The following is a 25106-nucleotide window of genomic DNA, read 5'->3' on the forward strand; positions in this document are numbered from 1 at the left end:
TGTTTGAAATTGGCCTGGCAGGATGGCCTAGAGGTCAGCACACTCAACTTGAAGCTGTCTAGCCTGGTTTTGAATCCCAATCCAGCTATAAACTGTCATCCTGGTGATTCATCACTGTGTGTGTGCCGTCACTCGGATGGACGTTAAGCTGGACGTCCCATCTGCTGGCATTAGTCGGTGGACATGAGAGATCCCACGATGTGCTTTGTAAAGAGCAGCTGTGATCTATCGGTCACCTGAACAAATTACAAATTCCTGCCTGAACTTCAGGCCTGGCCAGCCAGTTCGTGAAAGCCTTGGGTAAAAAAATGTTCCCTGGCCAAGCCCACGAGAATGTGGGAATAATTGCGGCCAATTGTGTGTTCTGATGCAGATGCCACCCACCATGCTTACACAAGATTAATTTACAACTCCAAGTCACTAATGTAGCCCTACCTGTATCCTGTAACTTTACTCATAAACAAATGACAGAGGAACAACTAAAACTGCCAAAGAAACATGGATTATATGTGCTCCTTTAGCCGAGACTTTATTCCTCCGCAAAACTCCATCCCGGCCCGGCGCGTGTGCACCGCCGGCTGCCACGTGTTTGACAAACAGTCCAGTCCCACAGTTTCCGAACTGGAAGCACCAATCTCATTGTGTGAGCTTTGTTGAGATTACTGCAGCACATCCCAAGAGTCTCCCACTGTCCACAGGGCTTGGTACTGCAGCAAGCTGCAAAGGATGGCTTTTCTTCACTGGCGACTGGTGTGCAGGAGGCTGAGGATGGAGTGGAAGCTTGGAATGCGCACTGAGTGCCAGTATAGGTATCTTGGGTCAATGTTTAACTCGGTCATGACGAGATCAAATGCGCCACTTGTGGCGGCGAGTGCACGTTGGCAAGTTGCCATGTTTTTATTATACACTTGTGCCATTTACCACGATTCATTCGAGCTCAAAAACAAATTTCACCTTTTTATTTCGTTGCACCTGAATTCGACAGGTTGCTAGCTACTGTCGTAGCTGAGTTTGGTTCATGTTTGGAATCCCTTACTCGGTGCAATATGGTTGTCATCTTTGATGAACGGCCGCTTTCTCCCAAGGAACCATCTGTACGGTGTGGCATGGAATTCCTGGCAATCGTTTATGAGGACACCAAGTGGCAGCGCTGAGTGGCTTTTTATGTCTCTTGCACACGGTAAAGTGATTCCTGATACTTTTCACTGCAACTTATAAAAACATTAATTTGTTGATAAGTTTTGAGCCTGATGAACTTACGTTTTCGTCATATCTGCTTTTCCATTTCCAGATGAAAAAGTATAAAGCCCCCCTTTTTAGAATGTGCTTTACCTGTAATCTGACAAATATATAGTTGGGAAGTGTAGGCATTAAAAACAACTTTGTTCACAAACAAGGCAAGTGCTGAAACAATGAGACATGAGGAGAGGTTTTCAGAGTCAGAGCAACCCCCACCTATCCCATCCTCATTCAGTATGCCCCACACATCTCCCTTCACTGCTCCCGTTCCTATGGATCCCAACTTATCTATCTTGCACAAGCACCATTACTATGTATTGTATACATAATATAAAGATTGCCATCATTGACCATGTTTGCTATGATTACAGAGAGAGGAGTGTTTTTGGTGTATTGATGGCACTTGTCTTGCTTTCACTCCCTCCCACTGAGGTGAAGGGAACATCTAGATTACCCCTCCCCCTCGAACATGCCCCCCCTCCACCTCCCCACACCATCCAGATTTCCCCTTTTTGATGAGGTCTGCTATGGCTTGCATACTTTGTTGAAAACTTTAGCTATTTCATAACCATCCATGTGAAAATGAAATGAGCACACGGTAGTTTGAGCGTAAAATCACACTGCAGAGCCATGTTGGCGTATGGCTCCCTCACGGCGAATGTTTGCATAATGTGTGATTTAAGTACGCATTTCACTCGCACTTTGTAATGCAATGGTGTTGCTTGGTGATGACTGGGTTCTTGATTGGGGAAGCGTGTCCGGCCTTTCACACGTCAGGCTTGGAATGGTAGCAAATACACAATGCTGGACAATGACCGTAAAGAGTGTTTCCTGTACCACCGCTGTACAAGTGTAATGGGACCACTCGCCACTCGTTGTGTCGTGCCGCTGAGACTTGGTTTTAACCTCAAGCATCCCATGGTTCCTCGCTCTATTGGAGCTGACTCGTACTTCACTTTGGCAAATCTTCAGGTCTCTAAAAATCCCACTACATGCTGGTGACATCAACAGATGTTTCTGATTCATGACATGTTGAGCTTCAAATGGTTCAAAACTGTTGGGGAGGAAACTCCTTTTCTCATGAAATTGTTTCTTGGAAATAATTTGTTTATCCCTGGAGGTTCACACTGCTTGTCCACTGATGTGGCAGCTTGAAGGAGTTGTAGACCAGAAAGACACATGATTTTGATGAATTTGTACATGTGAGAGCGAAAGATATATATATATATATATATATATATATATATATATATATATATATATATATATATATATATATATATATATATATATATATATATATATATATATATATATATATATATATATATATATACACACAAACACACACGACCGGTCAAAAGTTTGCGAACACCCCCATTTTTCCAGTTTTTACTGAAATTTAAGCAGTTTAATGCTTCAATGTATTCTGAAATTAAAGCATAGAACAAATAAACAATTGCAGATAAAAAAGAAATAATGGAATTGTTTTGTTAAACAAAATTTAATCTAAATTTTTGACTCATCAAAGTAGCCACCTTTTGCAGATATAACAGCCGAACATACTCATGACATTCTTTCTACAATGGAAATCAAATATTGTTCGGAAAGTTCTTCCCAACACTGTTGCAGAAGTTTCCACAAATGTATTGCACTTGTCGGTTGCTTTGCTTTCACCCTTCTGTCCATTTCATCCCAAAGCAGCTCGATGGGGTTTGAGTCTGGAGACTGTGCTGGCCATTCCATGATTTGAAGCCTCCGTCTTGTTCTTTTTTTTTCCTAGGTAGTTCTGACATAGCCTGGAGGTATGTTTTGGGTCGTTATCTTGCTGTAGGATGAACCCCTGACCAACTAGGCGTAGACCAGAGGGTATTGCATGGCGCTGCAAAATGCTGTAGTCGCCCTTTTGGTTCAGGGTGCCAGTCACTCTGCAAGTCGCCGACTCTGGATCCAGCAAAAGAGCCGCAGATCATCACGCTTCCTCCTCCCTGTTTGACAGTTGGTGTCACACACTGAGGAACCATTCTTTCGCCAAATCGACAATGTACAAAACCCCTGCGTGATGAACCAAAGATTTCAAATTTTGATTCAGCGATCCATAAGACCTTCTTCCAGTTTTCAGTAGTCCACTGGCGGTGCTTCATGGCCCAGGTAAGCCTCTTTTTCCTGTTTTGCCATCTTAGCAATGGCTTTCTTACTTCCACTCGACCTGTCAAACCTGCAGCTCGAAGTCTTCTCTTCACAGTTGAAACTGAGACTTCCTTACTTCGACCAGTGTTAAGCTGTGCTTGAAGCTGCTGTCCTGTGAGCCACCTATCACGCAAGCTGTTGACTCTCAGAAACTTGTCTTCTGATTGTGTTGTGGCTTTTGGTCTGCCAGACCTCTTCCTGTCAGTTTCCTCCAGTTTCCAAGTGCCTTTTGATGGTGTTGGAAACTGTACTCACTGACACCTTGACTGCTTTGCAATTTCTCTGAAGGAAAGACCTACACTTTGAAGTTTATAATAGTCTGTCTGTGTTCCTTTGTTAATTGTCTTTTTCTTGCCATTATGGCAGCAATATACTACTTCCTGCAGTGCAATATTGTCCAAATAATGCTTCAGAGGGTGCAGCAACACAGTCTGTTCCAACAATGCTTTGATGCAGACAGAGGATTTGTAACTAATCACCAAAAGTTGGGACATCTGTAGGGATTGTTTGCATCAACTTTCAAGGCTTAATTTACTTCCATTGCTGCAGTTGCAAACCCATTACTTGTTCCCTGAAAAGGGCTTTTTAAACAACTCTCCAATTTACATTATTTTTCAGTTTTTGGTAACCTCAACTCTTTTTTAACCTCTGGCAGTTTACCACTTAGCTTTGTACCATTTCAGGTTATTCACTGGACCTGAACTGCTTAATTTTCAGTAAAAACTGGAAAAATGTGGGTGTTCTAAAACATTTGACTGGTGGTGTGTATATATATCTATATATATATATATATATATATATATATATATAAATATATATATATATATATATATATATATATATATATATATATATATATATGGAGAGAGAGCAATGAGAAAATACACAATGTCGTTCTCCATCCCTGAGAGAGCATTGGGACATTCATGACAAGTTAAGAAACCTCTCAAGACGAGAACCACTCCATCGCAGGACACTCAACTGATGGTGATTTGGGCAGCAATTTGTAATTTTTTTCAGGGTTCCCTTGATAACTCGTCTATTCTTCATGCAGGATAACGATGGTTCTTTAACATCCACCGACGACCAGTGCCAGTATACGGGTTGTCCAGATTAACTTCTGATGGACATCGTGCACAATCATGCATTGACCTCAAAACGAAACACCATTCCGACATTTTATAGCTGGGTCAGGATTCAAACCCAGGCTCGCTAGCATGGTTCAAAGGTGAATGTGAATACCATTAGGGCAGGCGAGAGTCTATGCTTGCCTTCCAGACTTGAGAGAGAAAAATATGATCATCATGAAAGAACAATGTTTTCCTTTCAGTGCTCCTTCCCTCTTACAAAACCTCCCCCTAAAGCAAGTGCACCAATCTTGGTGAGGTTTTCAGGAATGATTGAGGGATATGGCAACTTCTTTAAAAAAAAAAATTCATAACTTTGAATTCTCATGATCAGTCTTTTTCCATCTTTATCCTGGGAATAGTTGACATAATATTGATGAAAATTGCATGGATTAATGATCTCCTCAAGTAGATATTGTAAATGTAGAAATGATCTCGGGCAGAAATTATCTCCTCAAGCCAGAATGATCTCCGCATGTAGGAATGATCTCGGGAAGAAATTATCATCCCTTAGTTTCTGCCTTAGATTATTTGTACCTATCTTCTCAAGTAAAAATGGAGGAAATGATCTCCTCAAGAAGAAATTTTAGAAATTATCTCCTCTGGTAAAAATGGTAGAAATCATCTCAGGTATAATTAATCTGAGGGAGAGATGTTAGAAATTATCGTCTCAGTTATACATTATCTCCTCAAGTGGGATTTGAAATTATCATCTCAAGTATAAATTATCATCTCAGGTAGAAATGTTACTTTATACCTGAGTTGATAATTTCTGACATCTCTACCTGAGATAGTTTATACCTGAGATGATAATTTCTATCTCAGGTAGAAATGTGAGAAATTATCATCTCAGGTAGAAATTATCTCAGGTAGAAATGTTAGAAATTATCATCTCGGGTATAAATTATCTCCTCAAGTAGAAATGTTCAAAATTGTCATCTCAGGTAAAAATTATCATTCCAAGTTTAAATTATCTCAAGTAGAAATGTCATAAATTATCTCCTGCATTGGAAATAAAAAATTATCATTCCAGGTAGAAATTGTATAAATTATCTCAGGTGGAAATGGTAGAAATGATCATCTCAAGTATAAATTATCTCCTCAGGTAGAAATGGTAGAAATTTTCATCTCAGGTAGAAATGTTATAAATTATCTCCTCAAGTGGAAATTAAGAATTATCATTCCAGGTCGAAATGTTATAAATTATCTCCTCAAGTGGAAATTAAGAATTATCATTCCAGGTCAAAATTATCTTCTCAGGTCGAAATGGTATAAATTATCTCCTGAATTGGAAATTTAAAATTATCATTGCAGGTAGAAATTATCTCCTCAGGTGGAAATGTTAGAAATTATCATCTCAGGTATAAATTATCTCCAAGTGGAATTTAAAATTATCATTCCAGGTTTAAATTATCTCAGGTACAAATGGTAGAAATTTTCATCTCAGGTATAAGTTATCTCAGGTAGAAATGTTATAAATTATTATCATCTCAGGTATAAATTATCTCCTCAAGTGGAAATTAAAAATTATCATTCCAGGTAGAAACTAGAGGGGGAGCACTCGGTAGAGTGCAAAACCTCCGCCGCCAATACTGCTGGGTCACTCAAGTGAACCTGATATCCTATTCATTCAATTTGACGTCAACAGTGCTCAGAGTTATAGTTTGCAACTTTCCCTTTTACTTTTAACTTTTACAAACTCAATTCATTCATCTTAACTTGATTCCTTGAGACAGAAATTGATTCTATGTGGGTATATCCACCTGAAGTTCCAGAATCAGCCACAATTATAATTTTGCCATGTTTTTTGTTGGAAATCACTTATAACATGTAGAAATGCAAAAAAAAAAAAAATCGAAATATTGTTGAAAAAAAATTTGCAAAATTTTTTTTCTCTTACAATTTTTTTTTTTTGGGGGGGGGGGGTTGGAAATCACTTAAAACATGGAGAAATGAAAAAAAAAGAAATCGAAATTTTGTTGAAAAAAAAAAAGTTGCAAAATTTTTTTTTTCTCTAACAATTTTTTTTTGGGGGGGGAGGGGTTGGAAATCACTCAAAACATGTAGAAATGCAAAAAAAAATATTCAAATATTTTTTTCAAATTGGCCGCAATATTGGATTTTGGACCAAGTCCAAAATCTAATGGCATGATCCTTGTACCAGACCTAACCCCCCACCAAGTTTCGTCGAAATCCGTCGAGGAGTTTTTCCATAATACTGTTCACAAACGAACAAACAATCAAATAAAAACAGTCACCCGCAGGGTGACCCGTATCTTGCCAAAAGGTGACCACGTGTGACTTCTTTAAGGTCACACTGAGGTGAACAGGAGCAACCAGGAGCGACTCCTTGAGGAATATCTGCCTACGAGAGATTCCGATGAGAATCGTTCTACAGAGTAACCATGAAAAATATGTTTTTGCCTCATAACGTCACCAAATGACGTCATAATGTCTCAAGCTTGACATATCTAGAAAGCACTCATCGAGGTGTTCAATTTGAGGTACTACACGATATGGTTCCTAAAACTTGAAAATTTGACCTTGGGGTCAAATATGTTTGACCTGAGGCGCTAACCATGAAGGTCAAGGCCAATCGCCACCAAAAATGAATCAGCTGAGCGCCAGACCATGAACTATATTCCCATGAAGTTTAAAGACTATCCGATCAAAATTACTCAAAAAATAAGGGTTTCGTCGACTCCCCTGATTTGCGCCAAAGTGACCTTGACCTTTGACCTTGACCTTCAAAATTTTGTGCACTGAAAGGGACCTCCATAGGCCTCTGATATGCGAAGTTACAAAAATTTCCAATGATAACTGTGCTCTGCAGAATTTTTTATACGTGATTACAGACAAACATACAAGCTGACTAACATATCTTGCAAAAACTTTGTTTGGCAAGATAACAAACAAACAAAGGGGTGAAAACAGTAACCTCCATCCATCTTCGATGGCGGAGGTTAATTATCTCCTCAGGTGGAAATGGTAGAAATTATCATCTCAGATATACATTATCTCAGGTAGAAATGTTAGAAATTATCATCTCAGGTATAAATGTGAGAAATTATCATAATAGGTATAAATTATCTCAGGTAGAAATGTTTGAAATTATCATCTCAGGTATAAATTATCTCCTCAATTGGAAATTAAAAATTATCATTCCAGGTATAACTTATCTCCTCAAGTAGAAATGTTCGAAATTATCTCCTCAAGTGGAAATTAAAAATTATCATCTCAGGTATAAATTATCTCCCCAGGCAGGAATGGTAGACATTATCATCTCAGGTAAAATTATCTCAAGTGGAAATTGAAAATTATTTGGTCATTCCAGGTAGAAATTATCTCCTCAGGCAGAAATGTTAGAAATTATCATCTCAGGTATAAATTATCTCAGGTAGAAATGTTCGAAATTATCATCTCAGGTATAAATGTTAGAAATTATCATCTCAGGTATATATTGTCGCCTCATGTATAAATTATCTCCAAGTGGAAATGGAGAATTATCATTCCAGGTAAAAATTAACTCCTCGGGTAGAAATGGTATAAATTATCTCCTCAAGTGGAAATAAAAAATTATCATCTCAGGTAGAAATTATCTCCTCAAGAAGAAATGTTCGAAATTATCATCCCGGGTATCAATTTTTTTTTGGGGGGGGGTTTGGAAATCACTTAAAACATGTAGATATGCAAAAAAAGAAATCGAAATTTTGTTGAAAAAAAAAATTGCAAAAATTTTTTTTCCCAGACAATTTTTTTTTGGGGGGGGGGTTGGAAATCACTGAAAACATGTAGAAATGCAAAAAAAAAAATTCAAATATTTTTCAAATAAAATCGAATTTTTTTTTTTTAAAGGTGCATAATTTCCGTTTTTTTTTTTTTCTCTAACAATTTTTACTTTTATTTTTTTTGGTTGGAAATCACTTCAAACATGTAGAAATGCAAAAACCAAAATTCAAATATTTTTTTCAAAATGGCCGCCATAGCGGCCATATTGGATTTTGGACCTCGTCCAAAATCTAATGGCATGATCCTTGGACCATACCTAATCCCCCCACCAAGTTTCATTGAAATCCGTCAGAGTTTTTCCGTAATACTGTTCACAAACGAACAAACAATCAAATAAAATCAATGTCACCCGCAGGGTGACCCATATCTTGCCAAAAGGTGACCATGTGTGACTTCTTTAAGGTCACACTGAGGTGAATAGAGCTGCTATCCACCAGGAGCGACTCCTTGAGGAATATCTGCCTACGAGAGATTCCGATGAGAATCGTTCTACAGAGTAACTTTGAAAAATATGCGTTTACCTCATAACGTCACCAAATGACGTCATAATGTCTCAAGCTTGACATATCTAGAAAGCACTCATCGAGGTGTTCAATTTGAGGTATGACACGATATGGTTCCTAAAACTTGAAAATTTGACCTTTGGGTCAAATATGTTTGACCTAAGGCGCTAACCATGAAGGTCAAGGCCAATCGCCACCAAAAATTAATCAGCTGAGCGCTAGACCATGAACTATATTCCCATGAAGTTTGAAGACGATCCGATCAAAATTACTCAAAAAATAAGGGTTTCGTCGACTCCCCTGATTTGCGCCGAAGTGACCTTGACCTTTGACCTTGACCTTCAAAATTTTGTGCACTGAAAGGGACCTCTATAGGCCTCTGATATGCGAAGTTACAAAAATTTCCGATGATAACTGTGCTCTGCAGAATTTTTTATACGTGATTACAGACAAACAAACAAAAAAAAAACGTACAAGCTGACTAACATATCTTGCAAAACTTCGTTTTGGCAAGATAAAAAACATACAAGCTGACTAACATATCTTGCAAAAACTTCGTTTTGGCAAGATAACAAACAAACAAAGGGGTGAAAACAGTAACCTCCATCCATCTTCGATGGCAGAGGTTAATTATCTCCTCAGGTGGAAATGGTAGAAATTATCATCTCAGGTATAAATTATCATCTCAGATATACATTATCTCAGGTAGAAATGTTAGAAATTATCATCTCAGGTAGAAATGTGAGAAATTATCATAGGTATAAATTATCTCAGGTAGAAATGTTAGATATTAACATCTCAAGTATAAATTATCTCCTCAATTGGAAATTAAAAATTATCATTCCAGGTATAACTTATCTCCTCAAGTAGAAATGTTCGAAATTATCATCTCAGGTATAAATTATCTCCTCAAGTGGAAATTAAAAATTATCATCTCAGGTATAAATTATCTCCCCAGGCAGAAATGGTAGACATTATCATCTCAGGTAAAATTATCTCAAGTGGAAATTAAAAATTATTTGGTCATTCCAGGTAGAAATTATCTCCTCATACAGAAATGTTAGAAATTATCATCTCAGGTAGAAATGTTCGAAATTATCATCTCAGGTAGAAATGTTAGAAATTATCATCTCAGGTATATATTGTCGCCTCATGTGGAAATGAAGAATTATCTCCTCAAGAAGAAATGTTCGAAATTACCATCTCAGGTATCATTTTTTTTTTGGGGGGTGGGGGGGGTTGGAAATCACTTAAAACATGTAGAAATGCAAGAAAAAGAAATCGAAATTTTGTTGAAAAAAAAAAAATTAAAATTTTTTTTTTCTCGAACAAATTTTTTTTTGGGGGGGGGTTGAAAATCACTGAAAACGTAGAAATGCAAAAAAAAATCAAATATTTTTCAAATAAAATCGAATTTTTTTTTTTTTTTTAAGTTGCATAATTTTCAGTTTTTTTTTTTTTTTTCTCGAACAATTTTTATTTTTATTTTCTTGGTTGGAAATCACTTAAAACATGTAGAAATGCAAAAACCAAAATTCAAATATTTTTTCAAAATGGCCGCCATAGCGGCCATATTGGATTTTGGACCTCGTCCAAAATCTTATGGCATGATCCTTGGACCATCCCTAATCCCCCCACCAAGTTTCGTCGAAATCCGTCGGAGTTTTTCCGTAATACTGTTCACAAACAAACAAACAAACAAACAGAAATGGGTGAAAACAGTAACCTCCGATCTTCGATGGCGGAGGTTAATTACCTCAAGTGGAAATGAAAAATTATCATTTCAGGTATAAATTATCTCCTCAAGTGGAAATTAAAAATTATCATCTCATGGAGAAATGATCTCCTCAGGTAGAAATGTTAGAAATTATCATCTCAGGTATAAATGATCTCCTCAGGTTGAGATGGCAGAAATTATCTCGTCAGGTTAAAATGATCTCAGTCGGAATGGTAGAAATTATCTCTTCAGGTTGAAATTGTGGAAATAATTCGGATGAAATCTGGTGGACAGGTTTGGTGTGTGACAAGGACGAACTGATTGGATTTTGGTGAAGATCCGAATCCGGATACGAGAATTTTTTTATTTATAAAGTGATTCTTCACCTTTGAGAAATAGGGCCAAAAACGACATGTACCATGCATGATATTTTAAAAATGTATTGCAACCGATATGTTCTTGTGCGTCATGCTTTAGTGGTGGAGGTATGTGCCCTTCTAGTTATTATTATGAGCAAGTACCACCCGTCACTTTGCTGAAGTGAAAACTAAAGGGGGGAGAGAGAGAGAGAGAGCGAGAGAGAGCGAGAGAGAGCGAGAGCGAGAGAGAGCGAGAGAGAGCGAGAGCGAGAGAGAGCGAGAGAGAGCGAGAGAGAGCGAGAGAGAGCGAGAGAGAGAGAGCGAGAGAGAGCGAGAGAGAGAGAGCGAGAGAGAGCGAGAGAGAGAGCGAGAGAGAGCGAGAGAGAGAGCGAGAGAGAGAGAGAGAGAGAGAGAGAGAGAGAGAGAGAGAGAGCGAGAGAGAGAGAGCGAGAGAGAGAGCGAGAGAGAGAGCGAGAGAGAGAGAGAGAGAGAGCGAGAGAGAGAGATATAGAGAGATAGAGAGATAGAGAGATATGAGCAGGGAGAGGTGTGGAAGTGAGGAGGGGTGGGTGAAGGGAAGACAGTGTGAGGTGAGAGGAAGGGAGGGCAGATGTGTGGTGGAGCATTAATTACGATTCATACCGTCTCATCAAAATGACTTTGGATAGAATAACAGTGAAGATGGAAACAAAATAATGTCTGAAATTCATTTTCTAACGGTCATACTATAAACACGACCCGGAGACAAACACCACCTGGACACGTCCGGAGACAAAACCAGCCAGACCCATCTGGAGCCAAGCTGTCCACAAACACCCACAAACACTGCTCAGACACATCCAGAGACGAACGCCGCCCGGAGACGAACGCCGCGCCAGGAGACTAACACCGCCCGGAGACAAACGCTGCCCGGACGTGCCCAGAGATGAACGCTGCCAGGACACTCCCCCAGACGGACACCGCCCGCAGACGGACGCCGCCCGGACGTGCCCGGAGACCAAAACCTCCTCCCAAATGATGCAATTGTTCATGCACATTGAATCTCCCACCAGACACAATTTGAAAAATGACAACTCGGTTACTTTTGCACTACCAAAGTAGTAGGTCGATGTGTGATGCGATTGGTTTGCTCTTTATCGGTTATTGTCATCACTATATGCCTGGTGTTGGCTTCATGGTTCGGGTGGTGGGCTTGGGATCCGAGGGTCCTGAGTTCCAATCCTGCTCGGCTGTTATATTAATACCAGGTGGGGTTGACTCAGCGTGTCATCCTTCCGAGGTCGGCATAATGAGTGCCAGCTTGCTGGTATCCTGCGTCGGAGTGGCGACCCGTCCAGGATTGTGTCCACAAGCCAAGGAGACTGCTTAGGCAGCACCAACGCTCTGCACAGAGTATGGTCCCAATCGATCGATCGTTACTGTGTTATCTGACATTTTCTTCATGTTTGTTTTTTTTCTGATTGATCTACTCAAGTAGTGGTTTCTAGGTTTTCGTTTTTTTGAAGGATTGTGTGGTTGCATGGTGTGTCCATATGTACGTGTTTTGTGCTCTCCACCTACTCCACCATCCGAAATAGCTGAACGACACCAGTTGCAGCGCGCGTGGACCACCTGGCGACTCTACATAGATCGTCGTAAGGAGAAGCTCGCAATGCACTTGCGAGCTCTGACCTTTCGCTGGAACACCTGCCTTAAGTATGACATTAACCGACAACCTCCTTTCTTTCTGTCTTCGTGAAGTCAACTTTTTGAACAAGTAGTTTTCTTCAGCAGAGCAAAAGGCAGATGGGGAATATGGAAGCTGTAATCATACGAGCCTAAAACTGATCACCACCTTCAATTTTGTGGGTTTTTCTTTTTGGAGACCCCATGTAAATACAACGCAAGGTTTCATTGATTTACTCGTATTTATTTTTAGTGTCCTCAGGCATGGTGTCACTTGTTCATACATCACATGCAGGAGAAAGACATCAGTGTTATGGTACATGAATTTACAAGGGTATTTGTAGACGATGGACAAACGCGCGATACATGGGATTTGATCCCATTCCCTGCATCATGAGCCAGGGGTTCTGATGGGAACATGTAACTGGCCAAGCCTTGACGATGAAGTCAAATTTCTAACCATTGTGCATGTCTCTCAGCTTCAAAGACAGGGCCTATGTCGATGTGGTGGTGTGGACCGGATGCTCCACCTTGAGGTCGGTGCAGCAACAGCAAAATGCGGGCGCCTCTGAACATCGGACCATCGCACCGCAAAGGAGGGTGAGATCGTACTCGGCCAATCTTCTCCCTTACCATGCTTTTGAAAAGTCATGACTGTCGCACATTGCTCCTTTTGGGTGGTGCTCTGTGGATTGTGGAGAATTGTTCCCCTCACCCCCTCACCCCTCACCTCCTCACCCCTGCACCCTGCATACACGACTTCCTCCACTCATTCTCACTCGATATATTTTGTACCTATAAAATTGATGGTGGTTTATTGTTTGTGTTGTTTGTTTGCTTCATTAATTTTGCTTTGAATGAATTTTGAAATTATTTTTCTTGCGCTTTACATATATGGCAGCGATGGAACTCACAACTTGGGTGCTGTCGAGATGAGCAGCCCGGTTTGCTGCCGTCTCAGCAGCATGACTGCCGGTCCGGGGTACATCGTGCCCTGCACTCTTGGTTCCTATACGTCAGCATTCTGCGAACCAAGCAGCGACACATGGGTGAGTTTTCCTTCTCGACTCGTTCTCTCTAAGCTCTCTTCTGTGATGTTGCTATGACGATCTCTGATGTGGTTCATCATGGGTGGGAGGTGATTTAAAACAAGAAATGCTGCGAAGGACTATCGTGAGTCGAAATTCCTGGACTCGCCGATTCTAGCTGTTATTTTGGCAACGATAATTGGAATGTGTTGTCGTAAAATTTTACTCACTCGCAACTCACAGCCATAGTTTTCCCCTTTATTTAAGGAGTAGGGATACAAGAAGAGGTTTGGAGTGCATATGTGCACATGGGGTCCGTGTTTCGTGGGATAGCAGATTTGAGCTGCTTGCTTAAGGCCACATCCTGTGTTCTACAATGACTGATATCCCTCTCTCATAAAGACTGTGCACAGCAACGGTGTGCACAGCGCACACTCGCCGCTTGCCTGCTGTGCTGGAGGTGGACTTGGATATCCCGGCAGAGCGCACTTACCAAGAAGTTTGACGTGACCGCGATGGCGCGACGCAGCCCGACTCGTAGAGCGTTGCGTGCTTGGAGTTGCTGTATCCTCTGATGGTGTTTATTTGCACCGGTTCTCCTGTATTTGGTGCCGGGGTCTTCATGCTCTTGCTCGTCTTGGTGTCCTTTCCTGGAGCACCGGCATGCTTTGCCAGAGACCCTTGTGATGCTTGCTGGATGATGCAGACATGGAGAATAACGTTTGAGTGATTGAAACTCGAGCATATGCCCATTGATGTATACAATTGCATTTTCATAGTCTAACAATGAGTTAATGATTGCACTCATTAACTCTCTACCCAGACACTCAGCTGTGCCGCAAGCAACGCAAGGCAGCATGCCAGGCCATCTTTCACCACCGGCAGCACAACCTGGTGCTTAAAATAGCTTTCTAAAGCTGTGCTTTGTGTAACCTGCCAATCATAAACAGTTTGTTCTTCTGGAAACTGATTGCATTGATTTGCATGATTATAAATTAGTGGATGGGGTGGGGTTGGGGGGGCAAAGTGATGTCAGGTGGGTGCCTGGGATAAATGAGGGAGGCTGGGAAGAGATGTGTATAGGCATGGAAGAGAGATGCACAGAACACATGGAGGGGTAAGGGAATGAAGGAAAGGGGTGCAAGATTTCTCCACCTTTGCATATGTAATTTGTAGATGTTCTATGGTGGATGATGCTTTGAGTAGAAGAGCGTTTTGGATCTTCGTTATCCTTGCTCTCCCACAGAAAAAGTGTGTCATGGCTCTGAGGAGGGCCGTGCTTCACAAACGGGACAAAACGATGAACTACCTTCTGGCTACGAGGCATTGGCACAAGATGGTACGTCAAACTCGGAGCTGGCACCGTTGTATGTTTATTACCGACTTCTCCACACGCACATTAATTGGGTTTAAAGTGATGTAAATATGTGCGCTATATCGATAGACAATAGCAAATGATGTTGTTGTGGAAAGCACAAGCCATTAGCCATGGACCAAAGTTGGTAAAAGAAGAGCAGGGTGCTGTGGGGTGACAAAAGAAAGAACATAATCCAGAGAGACCACTTGGATCCAAAACCTCCTCCCTTTTTAAGGTTTCAAACAACCAAGTACCAAGGAGGGTGATTAGAGGAAAACTCAGTGATGATAAGCGAGAGTAAAGATCCGATTGTGACTGCAATGATGAATTCCATTACATTTTAAATACAAAATTTAGGCTCATGGAAGAGAGCGCAGAAGGAGGCCAAATGGTAGCATTCTGATAGTGGGGGCAGTGGGATCACAGGTGGATGCAACAAGCAAGAGAATGGGGATAGAGGATTGAAGGAAACCTGCAACTCAAGCCGACTCGATACTTTGAGAATGCCTTCTGGGTGGTTCGTTGCACGATAATAGGCGGTTGGATTTAGTTCCCTTTTTGTTCTTGAATGGGTCTCACATATCCTACTTTGCACATTGTCCAGAAAATGGCAAAGGTAGATGGACAATGAGAAAAGCGAGGACACGCTGTAAGCCATTTGATGAGAGCAAGCCTTCGAAGCTGTGGGGACTCGCTCCGTCTGGCTCCGTTACCATGGAAATACCAAGATTAGACAAAGGGAGATAAAGTTTATCACAAGAGAAAGCTTGATGACGTGACAGGTACAATGAATGGGGGGCATTTGAGAGGATTTGGAAAAGTCTCTGCATATGTGATCTTGAAATGTTCCGCTTGTTCATTGATGGTGGAATACTCACTAATGTATGTATAATGGGGGGGGGGGGGAGTATGTGCGTATGTATGTCTGTCGTGTCATTCACCTACTCCTCCGAGAGGATTTGACCGAGGAAGCTGAAACTTTCATAGATTAATGATGGCACCCTGAAGTTGTGCCTGTGCAAGTTTCATTCGATTCCATAAAGTTTTGGTTGAAAAAGGAATTGACCGTATTGGCATTTTCTTTGTTTGGAGTTGGTGGGGGGGGGGGAATGCAATTGGAATTACCCAAGCTATATAACAACAATGTATTGTATAAATACATAAGCAGTACGCATATTCTTGCTTCATGTACGTAACCTGGGTTCTTTTTTTAATATTTGGGAATGATTGAGGCAGTGGTCTGTTGCCTATACACCACCCAGATAAAGGGATGTGTCAGAAGACAACATGTTGCACGCTTGCAACAAGATCACCCGTAGGGTGGGTACTCTGATCATAACAATAACAATGGTACAAGAACAGGAGATGAAAAGCTAATTGTAGGAAAAACTGACGTATAATGTTCTCTTGAATTGCACAAGGTTTTACTCGCGTTTCATACCTAGCACCTTATCGAGCATCTCACCATGTTCAACTTTCTTATCCCTACAATAACACGATCGGTGTAACCCACCTCCATCATAGTCCACACCACCACCTCTTCACAAATCTTCCTCATGCCATTTTTTTTCATCTCCTCCAAGCTGATGTTAATTTTCTTCATCATTACCTCAAGCATCACGTGCAACCTTGCTCGCATTCATCGTCACCTCATTCTGACACAAGTCCCACTATTAGTGTTCTCGTGGTTATACAGGTGATTCGATCTTCCATCCACCATGAATAACGCACTTCCGTGAGCCGTTTTATGTTGCATTCACTGTTATGCTACAGGTGAATGGCTTTGTCATTTTTCATACCGAATTGCTATAATCCGAAGTATTGCCAACCTTCGTTTAATCTCTGTAATCTTTAATTCCCTTCTGCTCGGTGACCCTTCTGCCTTCCTTCCACCGGGACGCGCTCACGGAAGCTGTTACGCAGCACCTGGTGTTTATGGCAAGAGGGGTTGCATCACAGGAAAGGTGTACACCAGAGTGCATTGCCGGCCTCCCGATCCTGTTGGTAAGGCCACCACACATACACGACCCACTCTCTTCATTTCTGCGACGTCCATACATGCGCCGTGCCCCGAGCCGCACGCGTTGCACCGCCGGTTACCCATCAGGCTGTTTTAACCCACCCTTTCAAATATTTTTTTCTGTTTTTCAATCTCACCTTTCCACATCATTACCATATTATCTATGGCCTAACAGCCTTTCTGGTTGTAAGGCCATAGATGTGGTAATGATGTACAATGTATAAGATAAATACCATTTGGTGTGATGGATAATTGACTCCTGCTCCAAATAGGAGTCTGGGAATTAAATTTCATCATTAAGAGCGGAATGCTCAGGATTAGCAATGACTTCATGACGCTGTGTTTAAAATGCAATCACTAAAGTTTGACAATTTATTTACATTGCCAGTTTGTGGTTAAAAAATGTGATTACACTTTTTTTTGACAGGACTGCTCACCTGCACAACTCGTTCCACCAATGGCGGGAGTGGATGGTGTGGAGACATTTGCGAAAGGTATCGTAATGTTAACTGGGGAAGCTGATTGGCATTCAATTTTCTTCTTGGGGTTTACATGAGCTCCAGCTATGATTACAGGCCCTTGTTATATCGTTGACTTGGTGGGTTATCCTTGTCTTTGTGTCCTGGTGAACTTTTTTCGTGTTGTTCTCACGAGCACATACAAATATATTTTGTTGTGGGAGGAGTATATACACAGGCGTGTCCAGTGGGTTTTGCCCCGATCTGGATGGATAGCCAAATGATTTCCCTTGGAGGCTTAAAGCCGAGATTCTCGAATATTAAGGCGTGCGTGGGAAAGGAACAGCTCGGCACTTCACCAGGACGGTCGCACACGGGGACGGAGGACAAGGGTTTATTACTCGAAGCCACGACAAATAGACAACACAAGCAACTTAAATAAATACGGTGGTTTAATGAAAATAATCGAATATTTACAATGGTGGTAATCAAAACGGGATGATAAAAACGGAACGCAAGGTCAAACTAAATCTAATTTTGAGGCACCTCCACGCAGACTTAAATACAGACAAGGGGACAGAATAAATAAAGGAAAAATCCCTCCTTTATCCCAGCACTTAGCTGTGTGCCCAGAGCTGAGTTTCTGAAGCTTGAAGGTAACCAAACCACTTCGTCACTGTGTGGGAAAATGGCGCCCAGCCACTCTCTGGGTGGGAGAATTTACAGGAAGCAATTTGAGCAGCAATACTCAACACCAGGGCTCAGAAACCGCCATGCAACTTCTTTCGTCGATCGCATTTGCCGACGTCGCTGCTCTCTGCAGAATGGTGCCGTTACTTTCCCCGATGGCACAAAACGAGGCTTCGAGGCTGGTCCCACACGATCAAGCCAACAGTCAATGGCCAGCGTCCTGCTCCACCACGCGAGCCAATTCACCTCAACATGAACACAAGAATCGTGCAACCTTCTTCACCGTGTCGAGGGAAAGCCAGCGTTAATGCTCTTCTCTTCCACCTGCTGAGCCTGCCTCTCACTTCTATATGTCTCCTTCTCATGTCCCGCTCCGAACCTGTGTCTCGACTGCCTTTCTTTTGCCCAACATGAGACTCTCTGCGGTCCTCACTCTCCTCCACTCTCTGATGTCACGCCCTTCGATCATCCACTCCGGGGGCGTGGTTTGCAAGTTGTCCTCCTGGAGGCGGGGTTTCTTGCCTGCTTGGACGTGAGCTCGTTTTTTGTTGGTTTGAGGACACGATCCCTTTTTATCTCCGGTCTTGAAATGCAAAAACATTGGAAAAAGTCACAGGGGGCAATCATATACTGGGGGAAATTATCCTTAATCCATACCTAATTAACACAGCACCACCCCTCGTGTGGTGACACGTAACACTTGAGCTCACAGTTTCCCAACTTGGTTTACATCGAGATGTTTCCTACATCTCCATGGACCAAGCAACTCCATATAATCTTTTCTTTCCGATGAAATTCCTCCATCTACCTCACAACATAACAATATACAGTATGTATTGAAATGAAAGACCAAGGAGGAACCCAAAAAAGTAAAGAGCAAAGATGGAATCATCAGGAGGAATCTTGAGAGGATTCGGATTTCAGCTGCTACTCCACAACCCTCAAACCCATCCATGTGCAGCCAATATATGTATGTGTGTTTGTCTGTATGTATATGTATATATATATATATATATATATATATATATATATATATATATATATATATATATATATATATATATATATATATATATATATATATATGTATATGTGTGTTTTACCTGGATTGTCACAATGTAGTCACGTGGAATGCTTTTCCATTTACAGGTGTGCGTTGTTAAAAGTTAATTTGTGGAATTTCTTTACTTCTTAATATGTATGAGCCAATCAGTTGTGTTGTGATAAGGTATGGTTGGTATACAGTAAATAGCCCTATTTGGTTTAAGACCATTATTTTGTCTGCACTGTAGTAGTCCATATTATGGCAAGAACAACTCAACGAAGCAAAGAGAAATGACAGTCAATGATTACTTTAAGACATGAAGGTCAGTCAATCTGGAAAATCTCAATAACTTTGAAAGTTTCTTCAAGTGCAGTTGCAAAAACCATCAAGTGCGATGATGAAACTGGCTCTCATGAGGAAAACCGCCACAGGAAAGGAAGACCCAGAGTTACCTCAACTGCAGAGGATAAGTTTATTAGAGTTACCTGCCTCAGAAATCACGAATTAACTACACCTCAGATTGCAGCCCAAGTAAATGCTTCACAGAGTTCAAGTAACAGACACATCTCGACATCAACTGTTCAGAGGAAACTGCGTGAATCGGGCCTCCATGGTCGAATTGCTGCAAACAAACCATGGCTGAAGGAGACCAAGATGAAGAGGAGACTTGCTTGGACCAAGAAACACGAGCAATGGACATTAGACCGGTGGAAATCTGTCCTTTGGTCTGATGAGTCCATATTTGAGATTTTTGGTTCCAACCGCCCTGTCTTTGTGAGACCCAGAGAAGGTGAACGGATGATCTCTGTGTGGTTCCCACCGTGAAGCATGGAGGAGGAGGTCTGATGGTGTGGGGTGCTTTGCTGGTAACACTGTCGGCGATTTATTTAGAATTCAAGGCACACTTAACCAGCATGGCTACCACAGCATTCTGCAGCGATACGCCATCCCATCTGGTTTGCGCTTAGTGGGACCATCATTTGTTTTTTCAACAGGGCAATGACCCAAAAGACACCTCCAGGCTGTGTAATGGCTATTTCACCAAGAAGGAGAGTGATGGAGTGTTGCATCAGATGACCTGGCCTCCACAATCACCTGACCTAAACCCAATTGAGATGGTTTGGGATGAGTTGGATCGCAAGAGTGAAGGAAAGGTAGCCAACAAGTGCTCAGCATAATATGTGGGAACTCCTTCAAGACTGTTGGAAAAGCATTCCAGGTGACAACCTCATGAAGCTGGTTGAGAGAATGCCAAGAGTGTGCAAAGCTGTCATGAAGGCATAGAGTGGCTACTTTGAAGAATTGAAGATATAAAATACATTTTGATTTGTTTAACACTTTTTTGGTTACCACATAAATCCATACGTGTTCTTTCATAGTTTTGATGTCTTCACTATTATTCGATAATGTAGAAAATTGTAAAAATAAAGAAAAACCCTTGAAGGTGTCCAAACTTTTGACGTGTGTGTGTGTGTGTCTGTGTGTGTGTACGAGCAAATACAACCCATCGCTTTGCCGACGGAGACAATAAGAGGGAGGGAGGGAGAGAGAGGAGACAGGTGTAAGGTGATTGAGGTTGGGAGGGGAGGCAGAGAGGAGAGGATGAAGGAAGGGGAGTTATGGGGGAGGTGGGGAGAGCGACATTCACCAAACGTTGCTCTTCACTGCGGGAGGGAGGGGTGTGTGAGGGAGAGAGAAAAAGAGAGACGCGCACACACACACACACACACACACACACACACACACACACACACACACACACACACACACACACACACACACACACACACACACACACACACAGTGAGAGAGCAACAAGTGTGGGAGGAGAGTACTGCAGAAAGGTGGGGGGGGGGGAAACATGTCAGAACAGCTGTGCACACAACACCACAACAAAGTTTGTGAAGTAATCTGTTGGCACACCTGTTAAACTTTGATATTCCAATTCCAGAAAATTTGTGGGGAAATGAACCAAGAACAATCAATGAAAACATTGAAGTACCGCTCACGTACAACCTAATGATTCCATCGAGCGTGAACATCAAAAAAAAAGCATTGTGAACAGATATCATACTTGGGTACAAAAAAAAAGAAAGAAGGCAGCATTGCTAATTGAGGTGTTAATACCAGTGATGTTGTATGAATGATGCAGAAATCAAGAAAATGCCCAAATACCAAGATCTCAAACATGAAGTGAAAAGATCCTGGGAGCTGAAGAATGCCAAAGTTGTACCTCACAGAGATATTACCTGCCAAACCTCAGAGATATTAAAAACCATCCCTGAGAATATTACTACATACGAACTGCAGTTGAAAGCTGTCCTGGAGAGAGTCCCTGGCACAAAACTTTGAAAACAGGAAACTTCACAGCTTGGTCTATGAACCGTCACCCCTTACCGTAATATAGGTGGATATTTTGAGCCCGTCCTGGGAGGACTCCATTCCACAGTCTGAAACCCACAAAAGTAGATGCCAATCAATGACACACACACACACACACACACACACACACACACACACACACACACACACACACACACACACACACACACACACACACACACACGGTCCATGATGGTCATACAGTTTATGTCCGTTCACATGCAAAAAATACATAAAAACGACAAACACAAAGATTTACCTTGAAACAGAGTTCTTTGAAAGAGGAATTCAAGTGGGAAATTAGCTAAATTCAATTGAAAAAATATATCAAGATACAGAACACAAATTGTCGATCTATGCTCCATGCCTTCACAACCAGATCATGGCGAACACGTGGTCGGATGGATCTCATTGTTTTTATATATCTATCGGTGTCAAAGTGTGGGGGGGGGATTATATTAAAAGGAGATCGCACAAAAAGGTTAAACAAAATGATGTCCTGTAAAAATAAAATTGCACATTTTCAGCGGATGAGACGCCTCTCGAGGCACCAACCACGCCGCTCCGCAGGGCCCAACACAGGCGGAAACGGGTGTCTGTCCAATCGATGTTCCATTGAGAGCACGGATACTTTTACCGAAACAAACAACCAAGCAGCTTGGAAAGTGCTCGCCAAGTGCCTTAAGCACTCAAACAAGCACTCCAGCGAAACGGTTGTTAAGAAACGGCTAGTTTGGCAACACATTAAACATACACCTCCCGGAGACGGCAGAAATGTCAAGCTACGAACACTATAAGCATTGCAATGTACTCAGCAATTCGTAGCTATGATGAACAGGCATTCGATAATAAGAGTGAGGAAAGTGAGAACAGCAACTTTATCGTTTAGAAATCACTGCGGCCCATTCCATCGCTGCGGAAATTTTGTGTGCCGATGGACATCGGAGCTGGTACGCCATAAAAATTCACAGAATCGTCGGACAACATCCGTAAATGAAAAATCAAATGCAGTGACCCAAGACCCAAGTGACCCAAGACAATGGGTAAGCACGGTCTGTCTGCTTACACAAAGTTTAAGCACACACCGCCAGTTCATATATATATATATATATATATATATATATATATATATATATATATATATATAATATACACACATACATCATCACATCTTCCGCATGATAATTTATGGGTGTTTGGATGGGGAAGGTGCAATAATTTGATAACTGAGCATATTAAACACTCAGAGTATCTACGTTTTATATTTTTTTTGATTTTGCGTTTATGTTTGAAACACTCAGAGTAGTACGGCATCTTGTCATCAAGACGATCAAACTTTGAGACAAAATTCTCGACAATGATTGGAGAGAAACTTGTCTCGTATTGTTAATCTCAACAGGCCTGTACAATGATGAGATACCTTGATGTTTAAATTTTATTGTAATGATGCAAGCCATTGACAATTGCTGAACCTGTAAATTTGTTTGCCTGCTTAACATCAACATCGAAACCCATGGCTCATGATGCTCGGAACGCAGGTTCAAATCAAGTTTACCATATGTATCCATTGTCTACTATGATCCTTGTGCTTCATGTAGAAGTTCACCTAACGTTCTGGTCTGGGTTTGGCTGGATGGCCAAGGTATCCTCAATCCCCTCTGAGCTGTTTCGCCTGGTTTTAAATCCCAACCCAGCTATAAACTGCCATCCAGGCATTTCATCTGTTGGACGTCAAGCCACATGCCTCATCTGCCAGCATTAGTTGCTGGACATTAAATATCTCAGTGTCTTTGGGGAAGAGTAGGTGAGATCTCCAACACCCTGAATAAAATTGCAAATTCCCGCCCAAATCGCCTTCAGTCGAGTATCCTGCGTCAGAGTAGTCACCTTTCCAGGATTTGGTTCTCGCCGAGTCACAGATTCCACCCGGAGCCCCTTGAAGAGTATGGGCGTCCATTATTTATTTATCTCCTTGTCCTGTATGTTATTTATTGACGCACTCCTCCATGAGCCCAACATCGATGTTGATAAAGAGACATCCACTTGGTGTATGTCCTGTAATTTGATTGTCTGGTTTGTGAATTTTTCGATTTGGTTCAGGGGGATGTTGGGCATCGTTGCCTTCTCCAAGGTGGAGATACCAAGTTGCCTTGAGGGCATTGAGAGTTGAACATAGCGTGTAGACTTTCACTAGACGTAGACCAGACAAGGAGGGCCATGCTGATTATATCTTTCCTATGGATTTTTAATGAACTCGCTGGGTTTTTACTGACAGTCTGAGAGTGACATAGAATTTCTCCTAAATTTTGCTTTGAATCCAAATCTTGTTGGAATGTCTCAATATGAAGCATCGTTGTATTTCTTTTTCTAATTCCCCATACAGCGGAGTCTTGTTGAAATGAAGCATTTGAGACAAATTTTGACAGCAATTATCTTGTGTCAAAATAAATAAATATGAATTAAAAAATACAATTATTAGGTCAAAGTTCTTTCTCATAAACTCTTGATTTTTAAGAAGAACCAAAAGTAATGGTTTTCAGTCAGATTCGAACACAGAACCTGAACGACATCTCTCCAGCATCCTCACCACGAGACCACCAAACGGTCCACCCAAGCTATAACTTGGCCACATTTTGATGGTATAACCGGTCAGCTAGAACGTCAGGCCATGGGTCATCCCGTCGGTGTTACTGTCTGATCAAACAAACTTTGTTGCTGTGATTCCAGGTTCAAATTTCATATAACATCTCGATTTGTCCATTCACTTTTAATGTCCACGAAAGCTACGTAAAGGTACACCGATGTGTCCTGACATCCTCGTCCTATATATGTGAACGATGTATGTATACGTTCATCCATTAGCCGTAGAGCATCATTTTTTAATGAAAACGCTTGCCAAGTTAGCGCCACTTCCACGTCCCCGCCGAACCGGTGCGAAACCTTTCCATGTTTTTACTCTGCTTTTATAAAAGCTCTTCAATGGAAGATACTTTAATATGAATCCCTGTGGCTCATAAAAGGTGCATTACGGTTTAATGCCTGGCATGTGCAAGAAGTATTAGGAATAGTTTAATGACATTTCCACAAAATGTTTTCATGGCCCTAATGCATCTTTTGTTAGTCTGTTATTATATGATCTTTTTATTATTACTATTATTATTATTATTATTATTATTATTCTCTCCTCCAAATTAATATGCCTATTTGCAGGTTTTATAAACTCATCACCTTCAAAAGCAGGATAAACATTTCCATCCTTACATTTCTTCACATTCTCCGTCATGTTTACCAAACGACACCTCCGAGTCCTTCCATGCCGTGGTGCCACCCGCGTGTTCTTGTCCCGTTGACCCTTTGCCCCCCTTTTATTCTACTCTCACATGAGCCTGTATCTGTAATTTTTTTTTAACGAGTTCTGACAGGACTGTATGACGAAGAAGAAGAAGAAGAGCCGATATGCAGGATACCATTTCCAACTAGAATGGCACTTGGTAGAGAGCATACCTTCACACATCCGTCAGGCTGAACAGTTTACGT

General features: G+C 41.4%; 1 protein-coding gene across 9 annotated transcripts in view; it reads left to right on the plus strand.

Moving 5' to 3' along the window:
• The window catches only part of SFI1 (SFI1 centrin binding protein), a 135947-nt gene that overhangs the window by 16651 nt on the left and 94190 nt on the right, over positions 1-25106 (plus strand). For 6 of the 9 annotated variants that reach the window (XM_085849009.1, XM_085849003.1, XM_085849004.1 and 3 more), the window contains exons 4-13: positions 699-809; positions 1086-1180; positions 12502-12619; positions 13069-13189; positions 13491-13638; positions 14020-14181; positions 14441-14511; positions 14864-14956; positions 16887-16978; positions 17422-17488. In XM_085849009.1, the coding sequence (XP_085705135.1) occupies positions 699-809; positions 1086-1180; positions 12502-12619; positions 13069-13189; positions 13491-13638; positions 14020-14181; positions 14441-14511; positions 14864-14956; positions 16887-16978; positions 17422-17488 (1078 nt within the window). The remainder of the gene's footprint in view (positions 1-698; positions 810-1085; positions 1181-12501; positions 12620-13068; positions 13190-13490; positions 13639-14019; positions 14182-14440; positions 14512-14863; positions 14957-16886; positions 16979-17421; positions 17489-25106) is intronic. The other 3 variants (XM_085849006.1, XM_085849011.1, XM_085849007.1) reach the window with 2 other exon arrangements.

Source organism: Eptatretus burgeri, chromosome 12, assembly GCF_056783735.1.
Source record: "Eptatretus burgeri isolate ZD-2024b chromosome 12, Ebu_testis_v1, whole genome shotgun sequence".
In the NCBI taxonomy this organism is placed as follows: Eukaryota; Metazoa; Chordata; class Myxini; order Myxiniformes; family Myxinidae; genus Eptatretus; species Eptatretus burgeri.